We start from the raw sequence: 25,911 nt of genomic DNA on the forward strand, positions 1-25,911 counted from the left end.
CATTTATATAAATTGTGAACAACTGGGGTCCCAGCACCGACCCTTGCGGAACCCCGCTAGTTACCGGTTGCCATCCCGAGTATGAACCATTTATCCCCACTCTCTGCTTCCTATTCGTTAGCCAATCCTCTACCCATGCTAATATATTACCCCCAATCCCATAATTTTTTATTTTTAGCAATAGTCTCTTATGTGGCACCTTGTCAAAAGCCTTTTGGAAGTCCAAGTATACCACATCCACCGGTTCCCCTTTATCCACCCGAGTTGTTACTTCCTCAAAGAATTCGAGCAGATTCGTTAAACACGATTTCCCCTTCACAAAACCATGCTGGTTCTGTCTGATGAAGTCATGTTTATCCAAGTGGCCCGTTAGTGTTTCTTTAATAATTGTCTCCAACATTTTACCCACCACCGATGTTAGACTAACCGGTCTATAGTTACCCGCCTTCTGTTTACTTCCTTTTTTAAATATAGGTGTTACATTGGCCATTTTCCAATCCACTGGGACCGTTCCTGCCTCCAGGGAGTTTTGGAAAATTATCACCAATGCATCCACAATCCCCACTGCTATCTCCCTCAAGACCCTTGGATGTAATCCATCAGGCCCAGGGGATTTATCCTCCTTCAGTCTCATTAATTTCCCTAATACCACCTCCTTGGTGATCTTAATAGTATTTAGCTCCTCCATTCCTACCGCCTCCTGTTTATCCAGCGTTGGAATATTTTTTGTGTCTTCTATGGTGAAGACTGATACAAAATACTCGTTTAATGCCTTTGCCATTTCCATGTTCCCCACCAACAACTCTCCAGTCTCACCCTCCAATGGACCAACGTTCACCTTAGCCACCCTTTTTCTTCTTATATAGCTATAAAAACTCTTACTATTAGTTCTTATGTTGTTCGCTAAATCCCTCTCATAGCCTATTTTCCCGTCTTAATTAATCTCTTAGTTACTTTTTGCTGATCTTTAAATGCTTCCCAATCCTCTACCCTCCCACTACCTCTGGCTACCTTATATGCCCTTGCCTTCAGCCGAATACTATCCTTTATAGTTTTACTGAGCCATGGCTGACTGTTCTTACCCTTACCCCTTTTTTTCTTCATAGGAATAAATTTTTTTTGAAGGTTATACAGTAGATCCTTAAACGTACACCACTGCTCATGTACCGTCTTATTCTTGAGTCTGCTATCCCAGTCAACTTTGATCCCTAAAATCTTATAATGCCAGGCCATTGTTCTTCTGCTTTCATGTACATAAGTTCATTAGTTCTAGGAGCAGAGTTAGGCCATTTGACCCATCAAGTCTACACCGCCATTCAATCATGGCTGATCTATCATTCCCTCTCAACCACATTCTCCTGCCTTCTCCCCATAACCCCTGACACCCGCACTAATCAAGAATCTGTCATTCTTCACCTTAAAACGATCCATTGACTTGGCCTCCACATCCCACTGTGGCAATGAATTCCACAGATTCATCTCCCTCTGACTAAAGAGATTCCTCCTCATCTCCGTTCCAAAGGTATGTCCTTTTATTCTGAGGATATGGCTTCTGGTCCTAGACCCTTACACTAGTGAAAACATATTTTGTATTTCTGTAGGACTTGGTGTTAAATTTTGTGCAGTAACAGTTTTGTGAAGTGCCTTGCGATGTTTTGTTTTGTTAATGTTGAGGCGTGGAACAAATTGTTAATGTTACTGCACTTGCTGGAACCATTCAATCCCATGTGGGTTGCTAGTTGCTAGTTGCTAGTCTGCCTTGCTTGCACTCCTCCACCCAGGAACATGAATCCTTATGGTTTAATGGCAAGAACGTGCGGCATTCTAACTAGAACCATCACTGAGTTAAAGCTGTCTGCATGTTTCAGGTGGGGAGAAGGTGCTGCTTCACTTTGTGCAGGATTCTCCAGGTGACCATGTTCCATTAGATACCATCTGCCAGGTTCTGGGCATTACAGCCACGGCTGAAGCTGAAGAGGTGACACTGCCCCAGGTAAGAAAACAATTTTGTTTCAAGACAGATCTTTATAGACTTGTCTTTTCCCAGATAATAATAAATCTTTAGATTCAATTCAATTCAATTCAATTCAATTTATTGTTATTTGGACCCCTTGAGGTCCAAACGAAATGCCGTTTCTGCAGCCATACATTACAAACAAATAGACCCAAGACACAACATAATTTACATAAACATCCATCACATTGCTGTGATGGAAGGCCAAAAAAACGTATCTCTCCCCTGCACTCCCCCCCCATGTCAGAGTCAAAGTCAAAGCCCCCGGCGGGCGATGGCGATTGTCCCGTGGCCATTAAAGCCACGCCGGGTGATGCAAGGTCGCGCACCGGGTTCTTGATGTTAGAGCCCCCGGCGTGCGCTCGCAGCCCGCGGCCATTCCAAGCCGCGCGGGGCGGTGATGTAGGCCCCGCTCAGGTGCTCTTCAACCCCGCAACTCAGGCGGGAGAAGTCGCCGTTGCGGGAGCCCGGAAAAGCGGTCTCCCTCCAGGGACCCGCGGGCTCCCGGTGCCGCCCGCCAAACCCGCAGTTGCAGCCACCGAATCTCCGGGGGTCGGGTCGCAGCAGCGTCCACCACAGCTCCACCCGCTCTGGACTCGGCCAGCTCCGCGACGGTGAGGCGAGTAGTCGGCACCACAGCCCCCGGTCTTCCTGTTGGAGGCCGCTCCTCGTTGCAGCCCCAACGACAACGGAGACCCGACAAAGAAAAGGTCGGGTCTCCCGTGCAGGGAGAGATTTAAAAGTTACCCCCTCCCCCCCACACCACCCCCACCCCCCCACACACATACCCCAACAAAAAATAACAAAAACTACATAAAAACATAGACATAAAATAATAAAAACGCAGACGGACTGCAGAGGCCGCTGCTGACGAGAGTCGCGCCGCCTACCGGATCCCAGGTACATGTACATCTGCACACATATGCATCTTCCATTTGTTAACCTGCACATTGAACAACCACAAGAATACACTTGTGTAAGTACAAATCCATACGCAGGCACAGAGACCAACATGTACGTATGCTGAAGTATCTCACCTAATTATTTTGTGGGAAAGGTTGATAGCCCGAGTTGGGCAAGAGGACTGGTGGACAGAGCGCTCACTCTCAGGCTAATGATGGGTGCCATTCCATGCCTGGCTTCCTCACGTTCCATTTGTCAAGTCACATCGAGTTAATTGTCATATACATAAGTACAATTAGGTACAGATACAACAAAACATCTTTCTTGCAGCTGCATCACAAGCAACTAGACACACACACACACACACACACACACACACACACACACACACACACACACACACACACACACACACACACACACACACACACACAGAATACTGAACTGTACAGCACAGCACCAGGCCCTTCAGCCCACAATGTCTGCACCAAACATGATGCCAAGACCAACTCTTAGCTGCCTGTACATGATCCATATCCTTCTATTCTCTACACATCAATGTGTAAATTCCACTATTGTATTGGCCTCCACCACTGCCCCTGATGGTTTTTCAGGAAAAAACAAATTATATGTAAATTACACATAGAATTTCTAAAAGAAAGAAGACTTTGCAAAAGCATAATTGGAGAAATAAACCAAGTCCATGGTAGTGCAAGAGATAGACCAAAGTGTCTCGAAGTGTTGGGATGGAAGATGCTGCTCTTGGATGGACTTGAACATTTGAGGTAGATTTGGGGAGAGATGGAGCCACTTCTTTCAAAAAAGCACAGGCCTACATGCACCAAGGCAAAGCAGCATCATTCCAGTGAACTTGTTCACATGCATTACAGCAGGGCTGTTCCCCCAGTGAACCTGTTTCATTGTCCCATCAGAACTTCCTTCTCCCACTCAAACTAAAGATACATTTCTGATTGCAATGCTACAATTACAATGTATTCATTCTGACAGTATTTTATATTGTTCCTTTTGATTTTATTCTCTGCTGGATTTTAATGCTGAGTATTCGTTCTGTTTGCTTCTTTCAGTGTACCGATGCTTGTACCAGATAAAATGCTGATCCACAACAGGCCGCTGCTGTCCAATGTCCCACAGTGGCCACAAGTGGGCGACACTGCAATAAATGTGGATTTAGAGGAGCAAGTCTGATTTTTAATCTGGAAAAGCACGATCCTTAAATCCATTGTTCTGGCCTGTGATTACATTATTTCGGGTTTATATCACAACTGCATCACTTATGGAAAGTTGCTGCTCTGCCTTCAACAGCTGCATCTGTTCACTCATGCCACACTATAGACAATGCTGGAGGACGGGTGAAGTTTCAGCTTGGGACCCTTCTTCTTCCAGTCGGGACTTTTCTTCAGAGTGAGGAAGGGTCCCGACCCGAAATGTCACCCATCCATTGTCTGCAGAGATGCTGTCTGACCCGCTGAGTTACTCCAGCATTGTTGGTATAAACCAGCATTTGCAATTCTTTGTTTCCAAAGTCTGCTGCACTGCTGCTTGGAACCACAACATCGATTAACAAGCTGCACATATAAGATGTGTACGCTTTCAACAATTTCATAGAACATTGTTCAATGTAAATGCCAGGACCCATGGATGAAGCAGTAATGTGAAAGAATCATCTCCAGTTATTAGCCATTGCAAATATTGACCAGCCCAATGCCAGGCAGTACTACTGCACATCAGATCACCATCACCAATCAGTGTCTAACAACACGGAACAAAGGGAGCTGGCTATCCATGGAGGACAACTTGCACAGATATACATTTTCCAGTTTACAGAATGATTATGAATTTAGATACTAATCAATTAGTTATAGACTTTTAGAGTCAAGTCATGAATCAAGCATGTTTAATTGTCATATGTACTGAAACAGAACAATAAAATTCTTACTTGCAGCAACATAGTAAGCATCTTACTTGTACAGCAACATTGTACAACAACAAAAAGATCAATAACTTTTTTTAAAAGGCAAAAACTTCTGGAGTAACTCAGGGGGTAAGGCAGCACCTCTAGACAACATGGATGGGTGATGTTTTGGGTCAGGATCCATCTTCAGACCGATTATAATGGGGGGAAGAGAGCTGGAAGAGAGGAGGGGCAAGACAACGCCTGGTAAGTGATGGCTCGATCGTTCGGATTAATCTGCAACAGTATGACATGACCAGTGTCTTTTAATCTGACAATTCCTTTGCTGGGGGCAGCGAATATTTATATGTGTCACAGCTCTGTCTGCCATGTGGTAATGCAAGTGGCTTTTATTTAACACCTCAACCAATGCAAGATACTTCGAAGGAGTGAAATTTACACTTGACTTTAGAGATACTTTGGGAACAGGCCCGTCGGTCCACCGAGTCTGCACCGACCAGCGATAACCACACAAACTAGCGCTATCCTACACACACTAGGGACAATTTACAATTTTTACCAAAGCCAATTAACCTGCAAACCTGTATGCGTTTGGGATGTGTGAGGAGACTGGAGGCGCACCTGAAGAAAACCCACACGGTCACAGGGAGAAGGTATAAACTACCGCCGGCCACTGTGTCTCCCCAAATATCAGTGGCGCAGTGAGGGAAGTTCAGTCCTGACCAACTGCTGTGTGGAGCTTGCTCTTGGCGTGGTGTTCCCCTGTGTGCTCTGGTCACCTCACACATCCTAACAATGCAGAGGTTCCTGGTGTGTGAGCAAAGAGTTGATTCTGGAGGGAGAATAAAATATGATTCATGTACAGTAAATGAATGGTCAGTCAGTGCCGACTCGACGGGCCAACCGAGGATATGATGGAGACCAAAGTTGCTAAGTTAACATTTACTTTAAAAACCTGCAGTCAGAATAATGACAGATACAAATTGAAACAGAGACACAGCTATCTGTGGGGGACCTAAAGTTGTTAATCCCTGTGTAATGCCCAGATGGTTGTCAGAAGATAGTCTTTGAACTTAACTTTGGAGCTACATTAGAGACTCAGAGACGGAGTGGATGGGAGAACTAATGAGGCAGATGACCTTTAGTTAACGTCGTCTATCCATGTTCTCTAAAGATACTGCCTGACCCGTTGAGTTACTCCAGCACTTTGTGTTCTAGGCAAGATTCCAGCATCTGCAGTACCTTCTATCTTGACCTTAAATTTCAGTTCCCTGTCACTTCTGGTTTAATAAGATTAGATTGATGGTGGAGAAAGAACATAGAGGAAACAAGATTTCCAGATAAATGGATGGATAATCAAGGGGAATGTGGAATGACAATTATGAAGGAATCAGTAGGCATTTGGGAGGCATCTGTAAATAATGAACCACCCCAACAGTGCACTCATTCAAAGAGGGATACTCCACAGATAAAGGCAGTAATATGATTTTTCCTTCGCTCCATAGATGCTGCTGCACCCTCTGAGTTTCTCCAGCTTTTTTGTGTACCTTCGATTTTCCAGCATCTGCAGTTCCTTCTTAAACAGCTATATGATTTATTGCCTTTAGGATATAGGCAGATCATCTATATCATAGTCATAATTCATGGAAACAGGCTCTTCAGTCCAATGCCCACACTGGCCAACATATCCCATCTACACTAGTCCCACCTGCCCATATCTTTAAACCTATCCTATCCATGTATTTGACTAAATATCTATCTATCTATCCATCTAGCCATCCATCCATCCATCTATCTATCCATCTTTACATAGCTAAAGTTTTTCGGAGGAACCAGAAGCGACAGCGCTCAGCCCGGGAGATGTTGCCAAACGGAAAGCGGTGAATCTGATCCCGGCAGAGGAGAGCGTCCAACGTCGAGAGTCCCAAATGCACCGCCATCACAACGCCCCGCAGCCCCTTCCCCTCTGGCCCCCTCGCTGGCTCTTGCCTACACCCCATGATACCCCCCTCTCCCTCATGGCTCTTCCCCCGTCTTTTCTCTGAGCTCTCCCCCCACCCCCACACCGCCCCCCCTGCCCACACGCCGGCGCGGCCATAGCTGCTGGTGCTTCTGGGCCGAGCCGAGGCCTGGCTCTGAGGGAGCCGACGGCTGATGCTCCTCCGGGGCACGCAACAATGGAGAGGAGCGGCATCCTCCAGATCCTGGGGAGGGCGAGTGGGGTAGGAGAGGGAAGTAGGGAAGAGACAGGAGTTGTGGAGGGAGTGGCTGAGGGTAGGGGAAAGGAGAGATGTGGGAAGGATTGGGAGGGTAGGAGCAGAGGGAAAAGAAGAGAGAGGAGGTGAGGGGGGAGAATGGGGGAGGAGGGAGAATAGAGGGAGTGGAGAGGGGAGTAGAGGAGGGGGCAGCGGGGGAGGTAGGGAATGGTGAATAGAGGGAGAGGAGGGCAGAGGGGAGGTGAGGAGGGATAGTGGGGGGATAGGGGGAGGAGAGGAGTGGGGTAGGAGGGGGATGGGATGGGAGTGGGGTAGGGAGGGGAGAAGTTATGGAGGGAGGGAGGGAGTGCCTGATGGTAGGGGAAAGGAGAGGGAGAGAGAGGTGAGGGAGGGATTGGGGGAGGGGAGGAGGAGAGGGGAAAGAAGGGGGAAGGTGAAGAGGAGGGGGAGAGAGTGCTAGGGATGAGGGGAAATGAGCGGTGCTTGTGCAGTTGGGGGCTATGGGTGAGTGGTGGAATATTGTGTTGGGGGACCAAGCCTCTTGTGTGACAGGGACCCAACGGGTCCCACTTAGTCTAGTAGAGGATAAAACTTTACCAGCACAAACAAGACGATGAATCCAGATTTGTTACTTAACTCTGACACCAAACCCTGACACACCCATTCCATCTAATGACATAACGTTTTGAACAAAGCACATTCTTTTCTTCCATTATGGCCAATTTTTTATTCATTCTCAAAGTTTAGCCGGAACAGCTGTAGATTTTATGAACCTTTGATGTGGAACTTGGTCAGAACATTTTTGAAAAGTCAAGTAATCAGCCACGATCTAGCCTTCCAAATCCATGCTGGCACTTCCCAACAAAACAGTTGAACACCCTTACGCATGATGTTGTAACAACTTACTCAGAATGTTGCAGTTGTCTGAGACGTTGGTGAGGCTGCATTCAGAGTATTTATTATGTTCAGTTTGGGGCACCATGTTATAGGAAAGATGATGCCAAGCTTTGGAGATTTACTTGGATTTTGCCAGGACTCGAGGGCTTGAGCTATAGGGAGAGCTTGAGCAGGCAGGAGGATGAGGGGTTATCTTATAGCAGTGTACAAAATCATGAGAGGAATCGATTGGGTCTCTTGCCCAGAGTAGGGGAATCGAGAACCAGAGGACATTGGTTTAAGGTGAGGGGGGAAAGAGTTAGGCAGTGGCAAAAACAGGAAAGCAGACTATTATCTAAATGGTGGCCGACTAGGAAAAGGGGAGATGCAGCGAGACCTGGGTGTCATGGTACACCAGTCATTGAAAGTAGGCATGCAGGTGCAGCAGGCAGTGAAGAAAGCGAATGGTATGTTAGCTTTCATAGCAAAAGGATTTGAGTATAGGAGCAGGGAGGTTCTACTGCAGTTCTACAGGGTCTTGGTGAGACCACACCTGGAGTATTGCGTACAGTTTTGGTCTCCAAATCTGAGGAAAGACATTATTGCCCTAGTGGGAGTGCAGAGAAGGTTCACCAGACTGATTCCTGGGATGTCAGGACTGTCTTATGAAGAAAGACTGGATAGACTTGGTTTATACTCTCTAGAATTTAGGAGATTGAGAGGGGATCTTATAGAAACTTACAAAATTCTTAAGGGGTTGGACAGGCTAGATGCAGGAAGATTGCTCCCGATGTTGGGGAAGTCCAGGACAAGGGGTCACAGCTTAAGGATAAGGGGGAAATCCTTTAAAACCGAGATGAGAAGAACTATTTTCACACAGAGAGTGGTGAATCTCTGGAACTCTCTGCCACAGAGGGTAGTCGAGGCCAGTTCATTGGCTATATTTAAGAGGGAGTTAGATGTGGCCCTTGTGGCTAAGGGGATCAGAGGGTATGGAGAGAAGGCAGGTACGGGATACTGAGTTGGATGATCAGCCATGATCATATTGAATGGCGGTGCAGGCTCGAAGGGCCAAATGGCCTACTCCTGCACCTAATTTCTATGTTTCTATGTTTCTATGTTAGTAAGAATCTGAGGGGTAACTTTGTAACACAAAGAGTGGTGGGTATATGAAACGAGCTGGGGGAGTTGCGGCAGGGACTATCGCAGAATCCCTCAGCTCCAGTATAGACGCAATGGTGCAGGAAGGGGTAGACCATCCCGGGGAGTGTCAGGAGAAGAGACCAATCCGCGCGGCGCTGACTGGCAGAAGAGGAGATCGATCTGCGCACTCGTGGTTTTTACGATTTTTAAACCTCGCTAACTTTTACAATATACTGCCGATCGGAACGAAACTTGTTGCACTCACAGCACAGGAGAACGGCGAGTGAGCTGATGAAAAATCGTAGCGCTATCGCATACCATATTTGCGCAAATAGAAAACCGCGCAAACCGGAAGAGCACAAGATCAGAGTTTTAGATTTGTACTAGACTAAGTGGGACCCGTTGGGTCCCATTCTCACATGGGAGGCCTGATCCCCAAATGTAATATTCCACTACTCACCCATAGCCCCCAACTACGCAAGCGTGGCTGATGGGTTCCCATTGTGACGCTCCTGATCCCCCCCCACTCCGCCACTTGCCATTCCCCTCCCCCCCACGCACTCAGTCCACCCCCCCTCAAGTCAAGACACTTTTATATAGCACATTTACAAAGCAACTCTCGTTGGCCAAAGTGCTTTACATTGGTATAAGGATAGTATAAAAAACAACAGTGGTTCATAGATTAAATACAAACATCACTACATACATATAGCCCTCGCTCAGAGGACGTCACAATCTTCACAATCCCTGTGGCGGCACGACTCACGTTGCAGCGGCCCCAATAGCCTGTCTGTCTTTTTTTTATTTTTTGTCTGGTTAAATGTAGTTGTTCGTGTTTTTTAACTGTGTATATTTGGGGGGCGGGGGGGAAACTTAAAAAAATCTCTTCCCTGCACGGGAGACCCGACCTTTTTCCTGTCGGTTCTCCATTGTCGTTGGGGCCTAGCACCGTGGAGCGGCCTCCAACCGGAACGACCTGGGGGCTCCAGTCGCGGAACTGCGGACTACTCACCATCGTGGGGCTGGCCGGCTTCGGAGCGTGGGCAGCGGTGGTGGCTCGCTGCTGCGGCCCGACCCCGGAGCTCGGAGGCTCCAGCTGCAGACTGGTGGACGGGACATCGGGAGCTCGCGGGTCCGGGTGGAGACCGCTTTCTGGAGCTCCCGCAGCGGGGACGTACATCGCCCAGCACGGCTTTAGTGGCCGTGGGACATTACAGCTCCCGCCGGGGGCTCTAACTTTGTGACTTTTGGGCCTGGAGTGGGGCCGTACATCGCCCGGCGCGGCCTTAAATGGCTGTGGGACTTACCATCACCCGCATGGGGCTTCGACATCGGGAGAGAAATGGTGCAGGGGAGAGAAAAGGCTTTGCCTTCCATCACAGTGAGGAGGAGATTCACTGTGATGGATGTTTGTGTAAATTGAATTGTGTGTATGTCTTGTCGAATTGTCTTTGTTTGTATGGCTGTGGAAACGGAGTTTTGTTTGAGCCTCACTGTGGTTCAAATGACATGTAATAAATATTGCATTGTATTATTGTATTGTATTGTCAGGAAAGGCTTGGGAGTAGAGATGAGTTTTAAGTCTCGACTTAAAGGAGTCGATGGAGGGGGCAGTTCTGATGGGAAGAGGGATGCTGTTCCACAGTCTAGGAGCTGCAACCGCAAAGGCACAGTCGCCCCTGAGCTTATGCCTAGACCGCAGGATGTTCAGCAACCCCAAGTCGGCCGATCTGAGGGACCTGGAGGTGGTGTGGTGGGTAAGCAGACTTTTGATGTAGGTGGAGGCAAGCCCATTGAGGGCTTTGTAAACATAAAGGAGGATCTTGAAATTTATTCGGAACCGCACAGGGAGCCAGTGGAGAGAGGCCAGGATCGGGGTGATGTGGTCCCTTTTTCGGGTGTCCGTCAGGAGTCTCGCTGTGGCGGTTTGGACCAGTTGCAGGCGGGACAGGGAAGATTGGCTGATGCCAGTGTAAAGAGAGTTGCAGTAATCTAGGCGGGTGGAGATAGATGTGTGGATGATCTTTTCGAGGTCATCAAACTGGAGGAATTGTTTTATTTTAGCTATTGTCCGAAGCTGGAAGAAGCTAGCTTTTACCACGGCATTGACTTGTTTGTCAAATTTCAGTCCTGAGTCAAATATCACGCCAAGGTTTTTGACGTGAGGTTTGAGTAGTGGGGTAAGGCTTCCACGGCTGCCTGCTATTATTTTGATTGAGTCCGAGGGGCCGAGAAGGATGACCTCAGACTTACTTTCGTTTAGTTGGAGGATGTTCTGGGGCATCCAACACTTTATATCCTCGAGGCAGCGGGTAAGGTTAAGCAGATTTGATTGGTATTTGGGCTTCAGGGGGAGATAGAGTTGGGTATCGTCTGTGTAGCAATGGAAGGAAATGCCGTTCAATTCCGTGCCTTTCAATGACTTGGCCTAAGGGGGGCATATACAGGGCGAAGAGAATGGGGCTAAGGATGGAACCTTGTGGAACCCCACAGCAGAGGCCAGCTGGGGAGGAGAAAGAGTTGCCTATGTTAGTCGAGAAACTCCTACCTTTGAGGTAGGAGATGAACCAGCTCAGGGCAGTTCCATCAATACCAACCCCGTACCGGAGACGGTCAATTAGGATGGTGCGTCGACAGCATTAAATGCTGCGCTGAGGTCGAGAAGGGGCAGGATTGCACAGTCGCCAGAGTCAATGATGAGCAGTAGGTCATTATGTACCTTCAACAAGGCAGACTCTGTGCTGTGGTGGGCCCTGAAACCTGATTGGAAAGTTTCCAAGATAGTATTTTGGTGAAGGTAAGGCATAAGTTGATTAAAATTACCTTTTCAAGGGCTTTTGAAAGGAAAAGCAGTTTAGAAATGGGTCTGTAGTTGCTTGGCAAGGTGGGGTCGAGGTTAGGTTTTTGTCAGGAGTGGCTGGACCACCGCATGCTTGAAGCAGGTAGGTACAGTGCCAGTGGCCAGAGAGCTGTTGAAGATGGTGAGGATGCTTGGACCGGCTGTTGTAATGACGTCCTTTAGAAGGGCAGAGGGGACAGTGTCGAGGGGGCAGGTAGTAGGTTTCATGGTGGTGATCAGTTTTACACGGGAGGGTAGAGTAACGGGTTGGAAACTGTCTAATTTTGAAGAAAAGACCAATGAGACAGCCAGGTCACGGGTGCGAGGGGAAACCTCCCCCCCCCCCCCCCCCCCATCCACTCTTAGCGGCTCTCCGGCAGCGCAGCCATTCCCGCCCATTGGGTTCCCATTGTGACGTAGAACACGCAGGCATTACTGTTCAGGCACAGCTGACGGGCATGGCTAGTGGAAAAGGGATTTATTAAAGCTTAAAATGTGAATTACTCATAAAATATAACAACAATTTAAATGTTAAAGATGAGATTTGTTAAATTCAGTTCTTTCTTGTCGTGTCTCTTGTTGCGTTCTGCTGCTCACTGCCTCTTGATGTCTCTTTGCTGTTGATGAAAAAAAGACACAATATAGAGACATTGAGCGATCAAATTTTAATGAAGAAAATCTGAGAATTTCCATCTGAAGTCATCATACAACCAAGCACGCTTTTAATGACAATCGCTTGGTCGATGTTCCATCCTTCAGGAAAACTTTGACATTTTTCTTCATCTTTTCTCGGCTAAGAGCCACATATAGTTGTCCATGCTGAAATACCGGTTTCTCGAGGCATATCAACACCTTCTCCATTGTTTGCCCTTGCGCTTTATTGATCGTCATAGCAAAACTTGACTGAATGGGGAATTGGGTCCGTTAAAGGGGAATGTCTTCGCCGCCTGTCAAATTGAGCATTATCCTAGGAATGAGAACAATGTCATCTTTGAAGGCTCCCATGTTGATTCTTGCAATGATCAGATGATTATGTAGCTCTTCCACAATCATCCTCGTTCCATTGCATAGATTTGGGGTTTCCAAGTTTCTCACTAACATGTTTGGAGATCCTTTTTTCAACTCCAATTTGTGTGGTGGTAATCCAGCGATCTCGAGTGAATCAAGGAATTCTGTTGGGAAGTGAGTAGCATTAGTTCCATCAGTGACAGCATTGAAAGAAACATACTCCTAAATGATTCCAGGGAAGCATCTGATGCATGTGGAATTGATGCTTCTCATCGTATGGTTGTGCGGAACCAAGGTACAATTGTTGGAGAGTAATTCTGCAGGATTGTCAAATGCGGGATAGATGAAATCAATACAATCCTCCAATGTTTTGTGGCATTTCAACTTCATCAACTTGATTCTTTAAAATGTCGTCTGCTCCAACTTCCAACAGAAATTGAGAATAGTCGCCTTCTCTCTCTTTCAATCGCATATTCGTCTGCAATTGAAACTTGGTGAAAAGTGTCCACAACTAAGATTTCTTGATGCAGGAATTTTCAACATCAGCATTATTTCCCCTTTTCACCACAGGAAGGAGTTGTCAAAAATCACCACAACAAATGATAAGAATGCCGCCAAAAGGCTTAGTGTTGGTGAACACATCTTGAAGAGTTAGAAACATAGAAACATAGAAAATAGGTGCAGGAGTAGGCCATTCGGCCCTTCGAGCCTGCACCGCCATTCAATATGATCATGGCTGATCATCCAACTCAGTATCCTGTACCTGCCTTCTCTCCATACCCCCTGATCACTTTTGCCACAAGGGCCACATCTAACTCCCAGTTCTGTCCACTGCTTCAAAGCTCTCCCTCCTAATCATTGGGCATTCATCCCAAACAATGAGTTTCACTTGCCTCATCAAATGTGCGGTGTTAGAGTTCTTCGCAATGTTGCAAAATGTATCCTCGGTCAATTGGATGGATATCTTGAATTGACAATGTGCAGTTCTTCCACCAGGCATTAATTTCGCTGCTATCCCAGAGGATGCTACAACAATAGCCACATCACCTTGACCTCTAACTTTGGAGAGGATCAAATTGGTGATAAATGATTTTACCCGTTCCTCCTGGTGAATCAATGAAAAAAATTGAAGGAAGCTTCCTTTTCAAGCAGTTGCACACCTGGTCATACACTGCTCTCTGCTCAGCATTCAGCAGAGGCTCATTCTCCTCAACAAATTGCTGTTGTTCAGTTCTATTGTATTGCAATTCCTGCAGCAATTCTGGATTGTCATCATCAAGGTGCATCCTTCCATTTCTTGGTCGTGGCAAATGAAAGCATTCCATAGTTTTGTTGTAATTCTCAAGCTTGTCTTGAATAAACAACAGAGCCTGACCATGATGCTTCTCTTCAATCATGATATTAGGATCACTCATTGTGCTCCGTTCTTTGTGCTTGAAGAGGGGGCTGTTGAGGGGGGGTGAGCGTCCTGCAGCCGTGGGAGGGGCACGGCTTGAGGTGGGGTCTGTCGGAGGGGGCACCCTGCAGCCAGGGGAGGAGTGCGAGCGTCCTGCAGCTGGGAGTGGGGGATGGTAGCAGGCGGGGCTGTTGGATGGGGGGGATGAACATCCTCTAAACGGGGTCTGTCGGGGGCTGGTGGGGGGATGTAAATCATGCTCAGCCGGGGGAGGGGCATGGCTTCAAACGGGGGCCAGAATGGGATCTTTCTGGAGAGCTAGTACATTCAATGTGGGCCGAATAGACTTTTCCTGGGCTAGTTATGTAGCTGGGGACAGGGAGGGGGATTGCTTCAGATGGGGGCTGGCGGGAGCGTTCTTTAGATAGGGAAGGGGGAAGGTTTCAGGCCGGGGCGGTTGGGGGGGGGAGCGAGCGCTGTGGTGGCCTGCCGCTGCCATGACCTGCTGCTGCGTGGGGGGGGGGGGGTGGGGGAGTGTGAGGGAAGTGGGTGGGGGGTTGTAGGAGGGAGGGGGTGTGTGGGCGGGGATGGTGTTTAAACCTTCATAACTTTTGTAATATTCCACCGATCAGAACAAAACTTGCCGATATAGTGTACCGCTTTTGTGCAAATATAAAACCAATGCAAACCGGAAGAGGACAAGATGAGCGTTTTAGTAATAGTATAGAATATAGAATAAAATATAGAATAAAATATAGAATAAAATATAGATAGACATGGAACACAACTTACAGTGGCTAATTAACCTGCCAATTTGCGTGTCTTTGGGATGTGGGAGAAGTTTAATTTAGTTTAGAGACACAGCGCGGAAATTGGCATTTTGACCCATCCAGTCTGCCCTGACCAGCAATCCCTGCGCGCATCCTACACACATGGAGAACTCACAGGAAACCTAGGCCAGCACAAGAGGAATGTGAAAACTCGGCATCCTCAACACCAGAGGTTAACATTGAACCTGTGTAATAGAATAGAATAGAATGCCTTTTATTGTCATTCAAATAAACAAGGTTTGAACAAAATGTAATTCCTACAATCATAACATTACAAAAAAAACAAGACACACACTTAACACAATTTACACAAACATCCATCACAGTGAAACTCCAACACCTCCTCACGGTGATGGAAGGCAAAAGTCTTATCTCTTCCCTCTGTTCTTCTCCCGCTGTCCAGCAGTCCAACTGCAGCGTCGAGGCGAACTGGGGCTCACGATGTTAAAGCCCTCGGCGGGCGATGGTAAGTCCTGCGGCTGTTTAAGCTGCGCCGGGCGATGTTAGGCCCCGCGAGTCATTTAAACCCCGCAATTCCTGTGGGAGAAGTTGCCATTGCGGGAGCTCCGAAAAGTGGTCTCCCACCAGGGGCCTGCGAGCTCCCGATGTTCCTGTCCACCGGGCCTGCGGCCGGAGCCTGCGAAGCTCCAAAGTCGTGTCTCAGCCGCGCACCACCTCAGCTCTCCCCGCACCGAAGTCGGCCAGCTCCACGATGGCGAGTCCGCAGGCTCCGCGACTGGAGCCCTCAAGTTGGCTCCGGTTGGAGGCCGCCGCCGGCTCCACGTTGTTAGGTCCAATGCCAGGGAAAAAGTCGGGTCCCCATACAGGGGAGAGATTAAACGGTTTCCCCCCCAGCCCCCCACCCCCCGACATATACACAGCTAAAAAATAATAAAAATTAGAACCAAAAACATACATCTAGCGGGACAAAAATTTAAAAAAAGACAAACGGACTGCAGTTGAGCCGTTGCCTTTATGTGCCGCCACTTCACAGATGAGTCGAGTAAAGAGTCGAGTCGAGTAATGAGTCGAGTCGAGTCGTACGCGCGTCAATGTACAACACATGTTTATTAAAGTTCACTCACAGCATTCATCTGCATGGTGTTACAGTAACGAGCAGTTACTCAGAGTAAATTACTTAAGCAGACCTCTGATAATATAAACCGCACAGTAGGCAAAGCTTCTACTAACAAGCACAACAATTGGTTAGTAGGAAATAACCAATCTTTCCTTGTAGAAACAAAATAAAGCATCGATACATGGTGGCTAAATAATACAGCAGCCGGAACGCTAGTAACACAAATGGGGAAGTATAGATGGTCACACAAATTCTCCATATGTAAGGGGTGGCCTGCTGACCCGTCCGGCGCGTGTGCTGCATAAATCCGCTTCCCCTCCTTTCACCAGTGAAGTGAGTGGGGAAGTGACCGGGGACGGCACCGGAGACCTGCCAGTCTGGACCGCAGGAGGGAACGGACCTGTGGCTGCAGCAGCTGCTGGGGTACGGGCAGGGCAGCACAGGTTTGGCGAGACATCAGTCGTTGGGCTGGAGAACCCAGTATGGGATCATGGGCAATGTTCCTTAAGTTGAGCAAGTCCATGTAGACATCAGATTTGGCTAGATAAGAATGCTCCATTAGTTGTTTTGCGCTTCGGACAGTCCGTTGGACTGTGGAAACTCAATGCTGCTGGTGGTATGTCGAAAATCCCATCGTTGAGCGAAGTTTCTGAAGTGCTGGCTGGTGAACTGACTGCCGTTGTCGGATAGGAGGAGCGCAGGGGAACCGTGCACGGAGAAATGGCGTTGCAGCTTCTGGATAACTGCTGCAGATGTGATGGTTTGGAGTAGGTCAATTTCGAACCAGCCCGAATATGAGTCGACGAGAACCAAATAGTGTTTCCCATGCCATTCGAATATGTCGGTGGCTACCGTGGACCACGGCAGAGGAGGAACTGGGTGCGATAGTAAGGGTAGTTTCTGCTGGTGTTGCATTAGGTTTTTGCAGATGGCGCAGACCTCAGTTTTGCCACGTATGTACTTGGTCATACCAGGCCAGTAAAACATGTAAGGTTGCCTCAACACCGGGGTGGCACCTGTGGACGGCATCATAGTACTTGTCCTGGAGAACGGCTGGGACAACTGCTTTGTGACCCTTGACTATAATCCCGTACTGTAGCACCAGGTCATCGTGAACCAGGTAGTTTGGGCTGATCGCAAGCGAACCACGGCGGATGACTGCAGACTGCAATTGTAAAGTCTCGTCAACAGCCGTGTGCTCTGCCAGGCTGCTTAGGCAACCAGTGGGAACATATGATACCTTCATTACTGAGAACTGGTCCTGTTCAGAGGGCTGTTGTTCGCTGGTTTTGCATGTCAGCTAAGTGCATGTCCTTGCCTTTTTTGTAGACAATGTTGAAATCGAAACGCTGCAGCTGCATCATCATCCGTTGCAGGCGAGCCGGTGCGGCGTGGATGGGTATATTCAAGATAGTGACCAGCGGCTGGTGGCCTGTTTCTATAGTCACAGATTTGAATTTCGTACAGGTGAAAACCACTGCAAGTAACTCTTTTTCTATTTGGGTGTAACGTTGTTCAGTGTCGGTCAGTGTGTGGGAGGCATATGCAACAGGCTTGTGGTCGCCATCGATGGTGGTCTGTAGGCAAACAGCGCCAAGTCCGTACTGGGACACATCACATGTGAGTGTCACTGGCAACTCTAAAGCGAAGTACGCGAGGGTGGCCAGCTGCAACTTGAGGATATCAAAAGCTCTTTGGTGCTGCGGATACCAGGAACATGCAGTGTCTTTGTGTGTCAGTTCCCGCAGGGGTGCAGATATATCGCTGAGGTTGGGAATAAATCTCCCCAGGTAGTTGACCATTCCAAAGAATCTTTGTAAACTTGTAACCTCAGTAGGAACCGGCATTTCGTGGATGGCATTAGTTTTTGATGGGTCTGGTACAAGACCATCACTTGTGAAAACATGCCCAACATAGGTAACTACCGGGACTCGAAACTTACATTTCAGGGAATTGAACTTGAGCTGAATATCTTTGGCACGGTCCAGCACTCTCTTCAGATTGGCGTTTAGCTCAGCCAAGTCGCGTCCGTAAACGAGAATGTCATCAACAATGATGGCACATGTGTACCCCACAAACAGTTGTTCCATCGTGCGCTGGAAAACCTCGCTGGTAGAAATTGATGCCAAAGGGCATTCTCAAGAATTTGTAATGGTCGAAGGAGTGCCGAACGTAGTAAGGTTGGATGAGTCTGGGTCCAGCGGGATCTGCCAAAACGAGCTTTTGGCATCCAGAACGGAGAACTCGGATGCGTTGCCTATTTGAGCAGCAAATTCCTCTACCATCTGCATAAGGTAGTATGGGCTTTTGATTGCTGTGTTGAGATCCTTGGGGTTGATGCAGATACGGATTTCTTCCTTGATTTTTTTCGTTGCAACCACCATTGTGGAAACTCAGTCTGATGGGTCAGTAACTGTAGCAATGACATCCAGGGAGACCATCCGCTGGAGATCATTGTGTACTGTGTCATGCATGGCAGGCGGAACACGGTGTGTGGCTCAGACTACAGGAGTGATTTTGGGATCCATGGCGATATTGTATTTGAGGGGCAGCTTACCAAACTCATCGTTAAACAGTTCTTTATATTGTGAGAGTATCTGCTGAATGGGACCCTCAGCGTTAAAGAGTTGATGGATGGCACAGCCAAAGTAGACTAGGGCCAGATTATGGCATGTATTGATACCAAGCAGAGTTGCAGAATCCCCTCGGGTATGAGACCGCGAGTCTATGATGCAGTTCAAATCAGTTTCTCCAAGCAGGTGCAGAACATCACCCCCGTAGCATGTCCGAAGCTTGTTCAACATGCTCAGCATTACGTATTCTTTTAAATTCAGATAAGGAAATGACATTACACTTCACTCCAGTATCAATCTTAGCAATCGCAGTCTTGTTATTAACAATCATGGTGACTTCAGGGTCGAGCTGCTCATTAGAGGAAGGGAGGAGGGAGTGATTGGCCGAACTGTTATCTTGGCTTTCAGAGAGGAGAGCGGGGGATGGCGCATCCAGCTCTTGGGTTTCGTTATCAGAAGGCTCATGTTTTAACAGGTGAACATTCGTCCTTGGGACGGTTTGAGTCGCATGGGAATGGCAACATTTTGCAAAGTGGTTGAATTTCTTACAATAGTTGCAAATGTTACCATAAGGAACGCAGAATTCTTGACCTGGAGATTGAGAATTGTTACAATTAGGGCATGAGCAGTAGACCTTTATTGCTACCAGGGAGGGGAAGGCTGTGAAGGCTTGTTATGACAGGAGGTATTGGTAAGGTTGACACTATACTGGGAGCGCTGCCCAGAGGTTACATACCTTGTGTGAGAAGCCGTTATCTCAGCGATCCGACAGATCGGCTTGATTTAGAGTCAGTTCAGTGTTACGAAGCAGTTCGTCTCTCGCTTTGTCACTGAGCATACCTCCAACGAGTTTGTCATGGATCAGATCATCGCATAAATTCTTAAAACGACAGCGCGCAGCCATGTGTTCAAAGCCGCTGATAAAGCACTCAATTGGTTCATCCTGCTGTTGGAAACGAGCAAATAATATGATAGGTTTGATAATAGAATTCGAAGGGAGGTCACAGAGCTGTCTGAACTTTGCAAGTAGAACAGCAGGGTCATCAATCGTGTCTACAGGCACCTGGATTTGATTGTTTTGGTCTAAAACAGCAGGCGCAAAAGTAAAACGATCCACATGCTTCATTGCCTCAGGGTCAGCATGGTTTAGGAATACAGGAAGCACTTACCTCTGGCTGATCGTTGCGATGAAAAATACAAATGTAGTGAGTGTAGTCGTGCTCGAAAAGACGCGATCTTTCAGCGATATCCAAGTCAAAGATCAGAGGACTAGGATGGCGAGACGAGTTAGCCAAGATGGAGATAACAGGCACATAAAAAAAAATGGGAAAAAAATAAAACCCGATAAACTTAAACGGAGTGGGTAAGAAACTACTTCTGACACCATGTGAAGGTGCAACACATGTTTATTAAAGTTCACTCACAGCATTCATTTGCATGGTGTTACAGTAATTAGCAGCTACTCCGACTGAATCACTTAAGCAGACTTCTGATAATATAAACTGTATAGTAGGCAGAGCTTCGACTAACAAGCACAACAATTGGTTAGCAAGAAATAACCATTCTACAAGCAGCATCTCTGGTGCTGTGAGGCAGCAACTCTACCTGTTACACCACAGCACTGCCCAGAAGCTGCATATTCCTAGTACTCCTTTTCCGTTTTCAAATGTCCGATCCACATTACAGACTATGGAAAGAAGACCATCTTACTGATGTTACACACATATCCACAATAATTGGTTCCCTCAAGCAATTTGTTCTCACTATGCCTTGTGTTGAAGTATTCTCGAGCATTTCCCTCAAGGTCAAACTATTCCCCAAATCTCTCAATTTTTACTCCTTTAAGTTGCTCCTAAAGTTAGTCAATGAAATCACCTCCTCTAATATCTCCTCTTGTGATTTGATGTTGAATTTTTTTCATTTAGAAACTGGTTAAGGGCCTCCACCATTACCAGAGGGAAGCCACACGCAAACTGGAGGAACAGCATCTCATATTCAACCCAACAGTATGAATATTGAATTCACCAATTTTAGGTAACCCGTACAATCCCACCCTCCCTTCCCTTTCCTCCGCCTCCCTCCCATCCCTCTTCTCCTTCCCCCCACCTCTCCTGTACCCCAGCTGGTTCCCTTCTATATTTCCCCTCCAACTCCTTCACAATTCGTAACTCTTTAATCCTCTTGGCTCAAGTCTTCAGTTTTAATTTCCGGCATTTGTTCAAACCAAAGACCCTTCTGCAGTTCCTCCCTACACACTTTGTTCTAACCATCTGTCTATCAATCCCACCTCCCTCGCCAATGTCTACCTATCACCTGCCATGTTTGTTCTGCCTCTCCTCACTCCCAGCTTCCCTCCCACCACATGCCACAATCAGTCTGAATAAGGGTCCCGACCCAAAACGTCACCTATCCATGTTCTCCACAGATGCTGCCTGATCCGCTGAGTTACTCCAGCACTTTGTATCATTTATTTAAGGACGTAACTACATCTTACAGTGTTAAAGGTGAAGAATATTGTCAATGCCTTGTATTCACAAGAAGAATGAGAGGTGATCCCATTGAAACTTTTATTTTAATGTGCTGGACTGGTCAGAAGCAGGGAAGCTGTTTCCCCTGGGTGAGGAGTCAAGAACCAGGGGTCATATGCTCTAGAACCAGGGGTCACATGCTCTCTACCACAAGTCACGGCACCAGGCGGAAGAGGGCTCTGCCCGAGCCGGCTGCCTGCCACTTTTTCAGTGTTACATCTGTGCCCGGGTGGTGTTAGAGAGGGAATACGGGCTGTCCACGGGCACCCTGGGGGATTTCCGGGGGTGGAATGTATCCTCGATAAGGATGGGAAAATAGGAATTTCATCTTTAAGAATATTTGCTTTATTTTGTATTATGCTGGTGGGTTTTATTTTTTGTGTGTATTTTGTGTAAATAGTTGATTTAAATTATTTTTGGGTAAAAAAAACAGATTGATACTGGGGAACAAGGGTTATTGCAGAAAACCGGCACCAAGGTTGAATATCAGCCACGATCTGAATGGGCAGCCAGGTGAGTAGTCACAAGTCAAGTCACATTTATTTATATAGCACATTTAAAAAACAACTCTCGTTGGCCAAAGTGCTTTACATTTGTTATAAGAATAGTATAAACAAACAAGCTACATACATATATACATATATCCCTCGCTCAGTGGACGTCAGGTAAGGCTTGGGAGTATAGATAAGATTTTAGTCTTGACTTAAAGGAGTCGATGGAGGGGGCAGTTCTGATGGGAAGGGGGATGCTGTTCCACAGTCGAGGAGCTGCAACCGCAAAGGCGCGGCCGCCCCTAAACTTATGCCTAGACCGCGGGATATTCAGTAGCCCCAAGTCGGCCGATCTGAGGGACCTGGAGGTGGAGTGGTGGGTGAGAAGACTTTTAATGTAGGAGGGGCAAGCCCATTGAGGGCTTTGTAGACATAGAGGAGGGTCTTGAAGTGTATACGGAACCGTACAGGGAGCCAGTGGAGTGAGGCCAGGATTGGGGTGATGTGGTCCCTTTTTCGGGTGCCCGTCAGGAGTCTCGCTGCGGCGTTTTGGACCAGTTGCAGGCGGGACAGGGAAGATTGGCTGATGCCAGTGTAAAGAGAGTTGCAGTAATCTAGGCGGGAGGAGATAAATGTGTGGATGATCTTTTCGAGGTCATCAAAGTGGAGGAATTGTTTTATTTTAGCTATCGTTCAAAGCTGAAAGAAGCTAGCTTTTACCACGGCATTGACTTGTTTGATAAATGGCTGGATGACCTATACTTGTTCTTATCTTTACCTGCAGAAGTCCTGGAGACGGAGCAATGTATGTGGCTTCTGTACCATTATAATCATTTTGCTGTTCTCGATCTGTAAGAACATGAGGGACTCTACTTAGACTATAGCTATTTCCTTTAAAAGATCAATGGGAATTTGAACAGGAAAGGCTGGAGCTGACCACTACTGTAGTGTGGACGGTGACTGGCATGGTGACCGGGGTACAGGCAGTCTGGCTCAGCCACTTTAATAAGAAGATAGACAGGCTCGAGAACCTCAGCGGGTCAGACAGCATCTCTGGATGGTCACTTTCCACTGACTCTCAGTCTGAAGAAGGGTCTCGACCCAAAACATCACCCATTCCTTTTCTCCAGAGGTGCTGCCTGACCTGCTGAGTTACTCCAGCTTTTTGAGTCTATCTTCAGTTTAAACCAGCATCTGCAGTTCCTTCCTACACTTTAATTAGAAGGGTCTACAGCAAGCAGGCTGCAGGCGCTGGCCGTCTGCAACAGTCAGACGTGCAGTGGGGTTGCAGATATGTAATTAGCGGTAGTGGGCACTCGCATGGAACACAAGTCAAGACTAACACTCTGACCCACTGCATTAACAAGCTGACAGCATTAATTGCACAACTGAGTGTTAAATAGAATAATTAGCCAGGGACATGGGCAAAAGGTGCAGCTAATAATACGAAGCAAACTTTCTCCATCAGTTGCTACAGATTTGCCACTGCCCACCCGCCACCTCCAATCACTTGTATCATCATTTCTCATCTCACTCAGTCCAAGGGATGACGGGACTGTCATATGTTGATAGAATGACCTACTCCTGCACCTATTGTCTATTGTCTATTGTCTAATTCCAGACCATCAACACAAAGATCAGTACCGTTTGTTGCCTTTTAAAAAAAAATTCTAATGTATTCCCATATAACATATAACCATATAACCATATAACAATTACAGCACGGAAACAGGCCATCTCGGCCCTACAAGTCCGCGCCGAACAATTTTTTTTTTTTCCCTTAGTCCCACCTGCCTGCACTCATACCATAACCCTCCATTCCCTTCTCATCCATTTGGGACACTGCAAACCAGGAGTGAATACCAGCCTCACTCCCCCCATCTCTCCTTCAGCACCAACACAGTGAAATTGTTGAAAAACCCCAAAATGATATCCAATGGAAAGCACTGTGGCAAAAAACGATTCTACTATTTATTACAACATATTGCAATATTAATAAAAAGCTAAATGATATGGGACAATACTGACTACTTAACTTGTTGGTATTGTAGACAGTGAAGATGGATCTTGGTCAGATGGGCATGTGGGCAGAGGGATGGTTCATGGTTTAACGCAGATACTGTAAGTATGAGATGCTCCTTTTTAGGGAGGTCAAACTATAGCAGGACCGTCACAGTGAATGGCAGGGCTCTGGGAAGTGTTGTAGAGCAGATGGAACTAGGAGTGCAGGTACATAGTTCCTTGAAGGTGGAGTCAAGAGCATTTTGGTACATAGGCATTCATAACTCAGTGTAATGAGTATAGAAGTTGGGATGTTATATTACAGTACAAGACGTTGGTGGGGCCACATTTAGAGTATAGTGTTCAGTTTAGATCACCCTAAATGCACAGAGTATTTTACCCAGAGTAGGGGAATCAAGAACCAGAGGGTGTCCTTGTTCACCAGTCACTGATAGTAAACATGCAGGTACAGCAGGCAGTGAAAAAAGCTAATGGCATGTTGGCCTTCATAATGATAAGATTTGAGTATAGGGGTAAAGAGGTCCTTCTGCAGTTGTCCAATCTGAAGTATTGTGTGCAGTTTTGGTCTCCTAATTTGAGGAAGGACATCCTTGCTATTGAGGCAGTGTAGCGTTGGTTCACGATGTTAATCGCCGGGATGGCAGGACTGTCATGAGGAAAGATTGGAAAGACTGGGCTTGTATTCACTGGAATTTAGGATGAGAGGGTATCTTATAGAAACGTATAAAATTATAAAAGGAATGGACAAGCTAGATGCAGGAAGAATGTTCCCAATGTTGGGGGAGTCCAGAACCAGGGGCCAAGACTAAAGGGGAGGCCATTGAGATGAGAAAAAACTTTTTCACCCAGAGAGTTGTGAATTTGTGGAATTCTCTGCCACAGAAGGCAGTAGAGGCCAATTCACTTGATGAATTTAAAAGAAAGTTAGAAAGAGATCTAGGGGCTAGCGAAATCAAGGGATATGGAGAGAAGGCTGGCACGGGTTACTGATTGAGGATAATCAGCCATGATCACAATGAACGGCGGTGCAGCCTCGAAGGGCCAAATGGCCTCCTCCTGCACCTATTTTCTATGTTTCTATGACATAGGTAAAAGGTGAGAGGGGTATGACTTAATGGGAACCTGAGGGACAACATTTTCAGACATATTGAACTGCCAGAGGAGGTAGTTGAGGTAGGTACTCTAACTACATTTAAAAGGGATTTGGACAGGTACATGGACAGGAAAGGTTTATAGGGATATAGGCCAAATGCGGGCAGGTGGGACAGGTGTAGATGGCGCATTTTGGTTGGCATGGGCAAGTCGAGCCACAGGGCCAGTTTCTATGCTGTATGACTCTATGACACTAGAAGGACATTGATCTTTTGTGGTCCAGCAATCTTAAGAGCAATGATTCTGGTAGCTGGTATTTTTTAATCTTGAAGCAATTCTCAATGAAGGTGCACTCAAACTTCTTGAGTTAATATCACTCCCTGTCAGAACACACATTGCTGGAGTGGGTCAGACAGCATTTCTGCAGGACATGGATAGATAATACTTTAGGTCGGGAGATGCTTCCTGACCCGTTGAGTTAGTCCAGCACTTTGTGTTCAATGCATGATTCCCACACTTGCAGTTTCATGTGTCTACATCATTCCAAGCTTTTCACTGAGTCTGTCGGAAGGAACTGCAGATGCTGATTTACACCAAAGATAGACACAAAATGCTGGAGTAACTCAGCGGGACAGGCAGCATCTCTGGACTCATTGCTTCTCTCCAGTGATGCTGCCTGTCCCACTGTGTTACTCCAGCTTTTTCTGTCTATCATCACTTCAGCTAGATTGAGTGCACCTTCTCCACCTGCTGTGGCCGGATCTATCCCAGACAACCCTCTCTCCCCACCACCCTGACGCACACAAAGCCTCGGCTCTTCCCGACGTTCCCATTGGGCGCCTGCAGGATAACATTGGGAGAAAAATCATAAAAGATGATGAAAAGTGCTCTAAAGTTAAAAGGGAGTGATTGTGAATTCAAGACAAATTGATAAAGATTTCCTAAAGTCCAGAAGAAAACTGGGAATAA

The 25,911-nt window shown here is 47.0% G+C and overlaps 1 protein-coding gene and 1 long non-coding RNA gene across 2 annotated transcripts in view; one reads left to right on the top strand and one right to left on the bottom strand.

Annotated features, from left to right (window-relative positions):
• Positions 1–4,883, top strand: part of prxl2b (peroxiredoxin like 2B) — a 22,507-nt gene extending 17,624 nt beyond the window's left edge. Inside the window, exons 6-7 of the mRNA XM_033048586.1 lie at positions 1,869–1,993; positions 4,003–4,883. Coding sequence (XP_032904477.1) covers positions 1,869–1,993; positions 4,003–4,026 — 149 coding nt within the window. The 3' untranslated portion in view covers positions 4,027–4,883. The remainder of the gene's footprint in view (positions 1–1,868; positions 1,994–4,002) is intronic.
• On the bottom strand, positions 4,171–25,591 carry LOC116990668. Its single transcript, XR_004416594.1, has 3 exons — positions 25,550–25,591; positions 14,147–14,152; positions 4,171–4,264 (listed from the first exon to the last, which is right to left on the bottom strand). It is a non-coding gene; the product is annotated as an uncharacterized LOC116990668 (long non-coding RNA).
• Between the last annotated feature and the right edge of the window lie 320 nt (positions 25,592–25,911).

The sequence above is a fragment of the Amblyraja radiata genome, chromosome 31 (genome assembly GCF_010909765.2).
Source record: "Amblyraja radiata isolate CabotCenter1 chromosome 31, sAmbRad1.1.pri, whole genome shotgun sequence".
Taxonomy (NCBI): Eukaryota; Metazoa; Chordata; class Chondrichthyes; order Rajiformes; family Rajidae; genus Amblyraja; species Amblyraja radiata.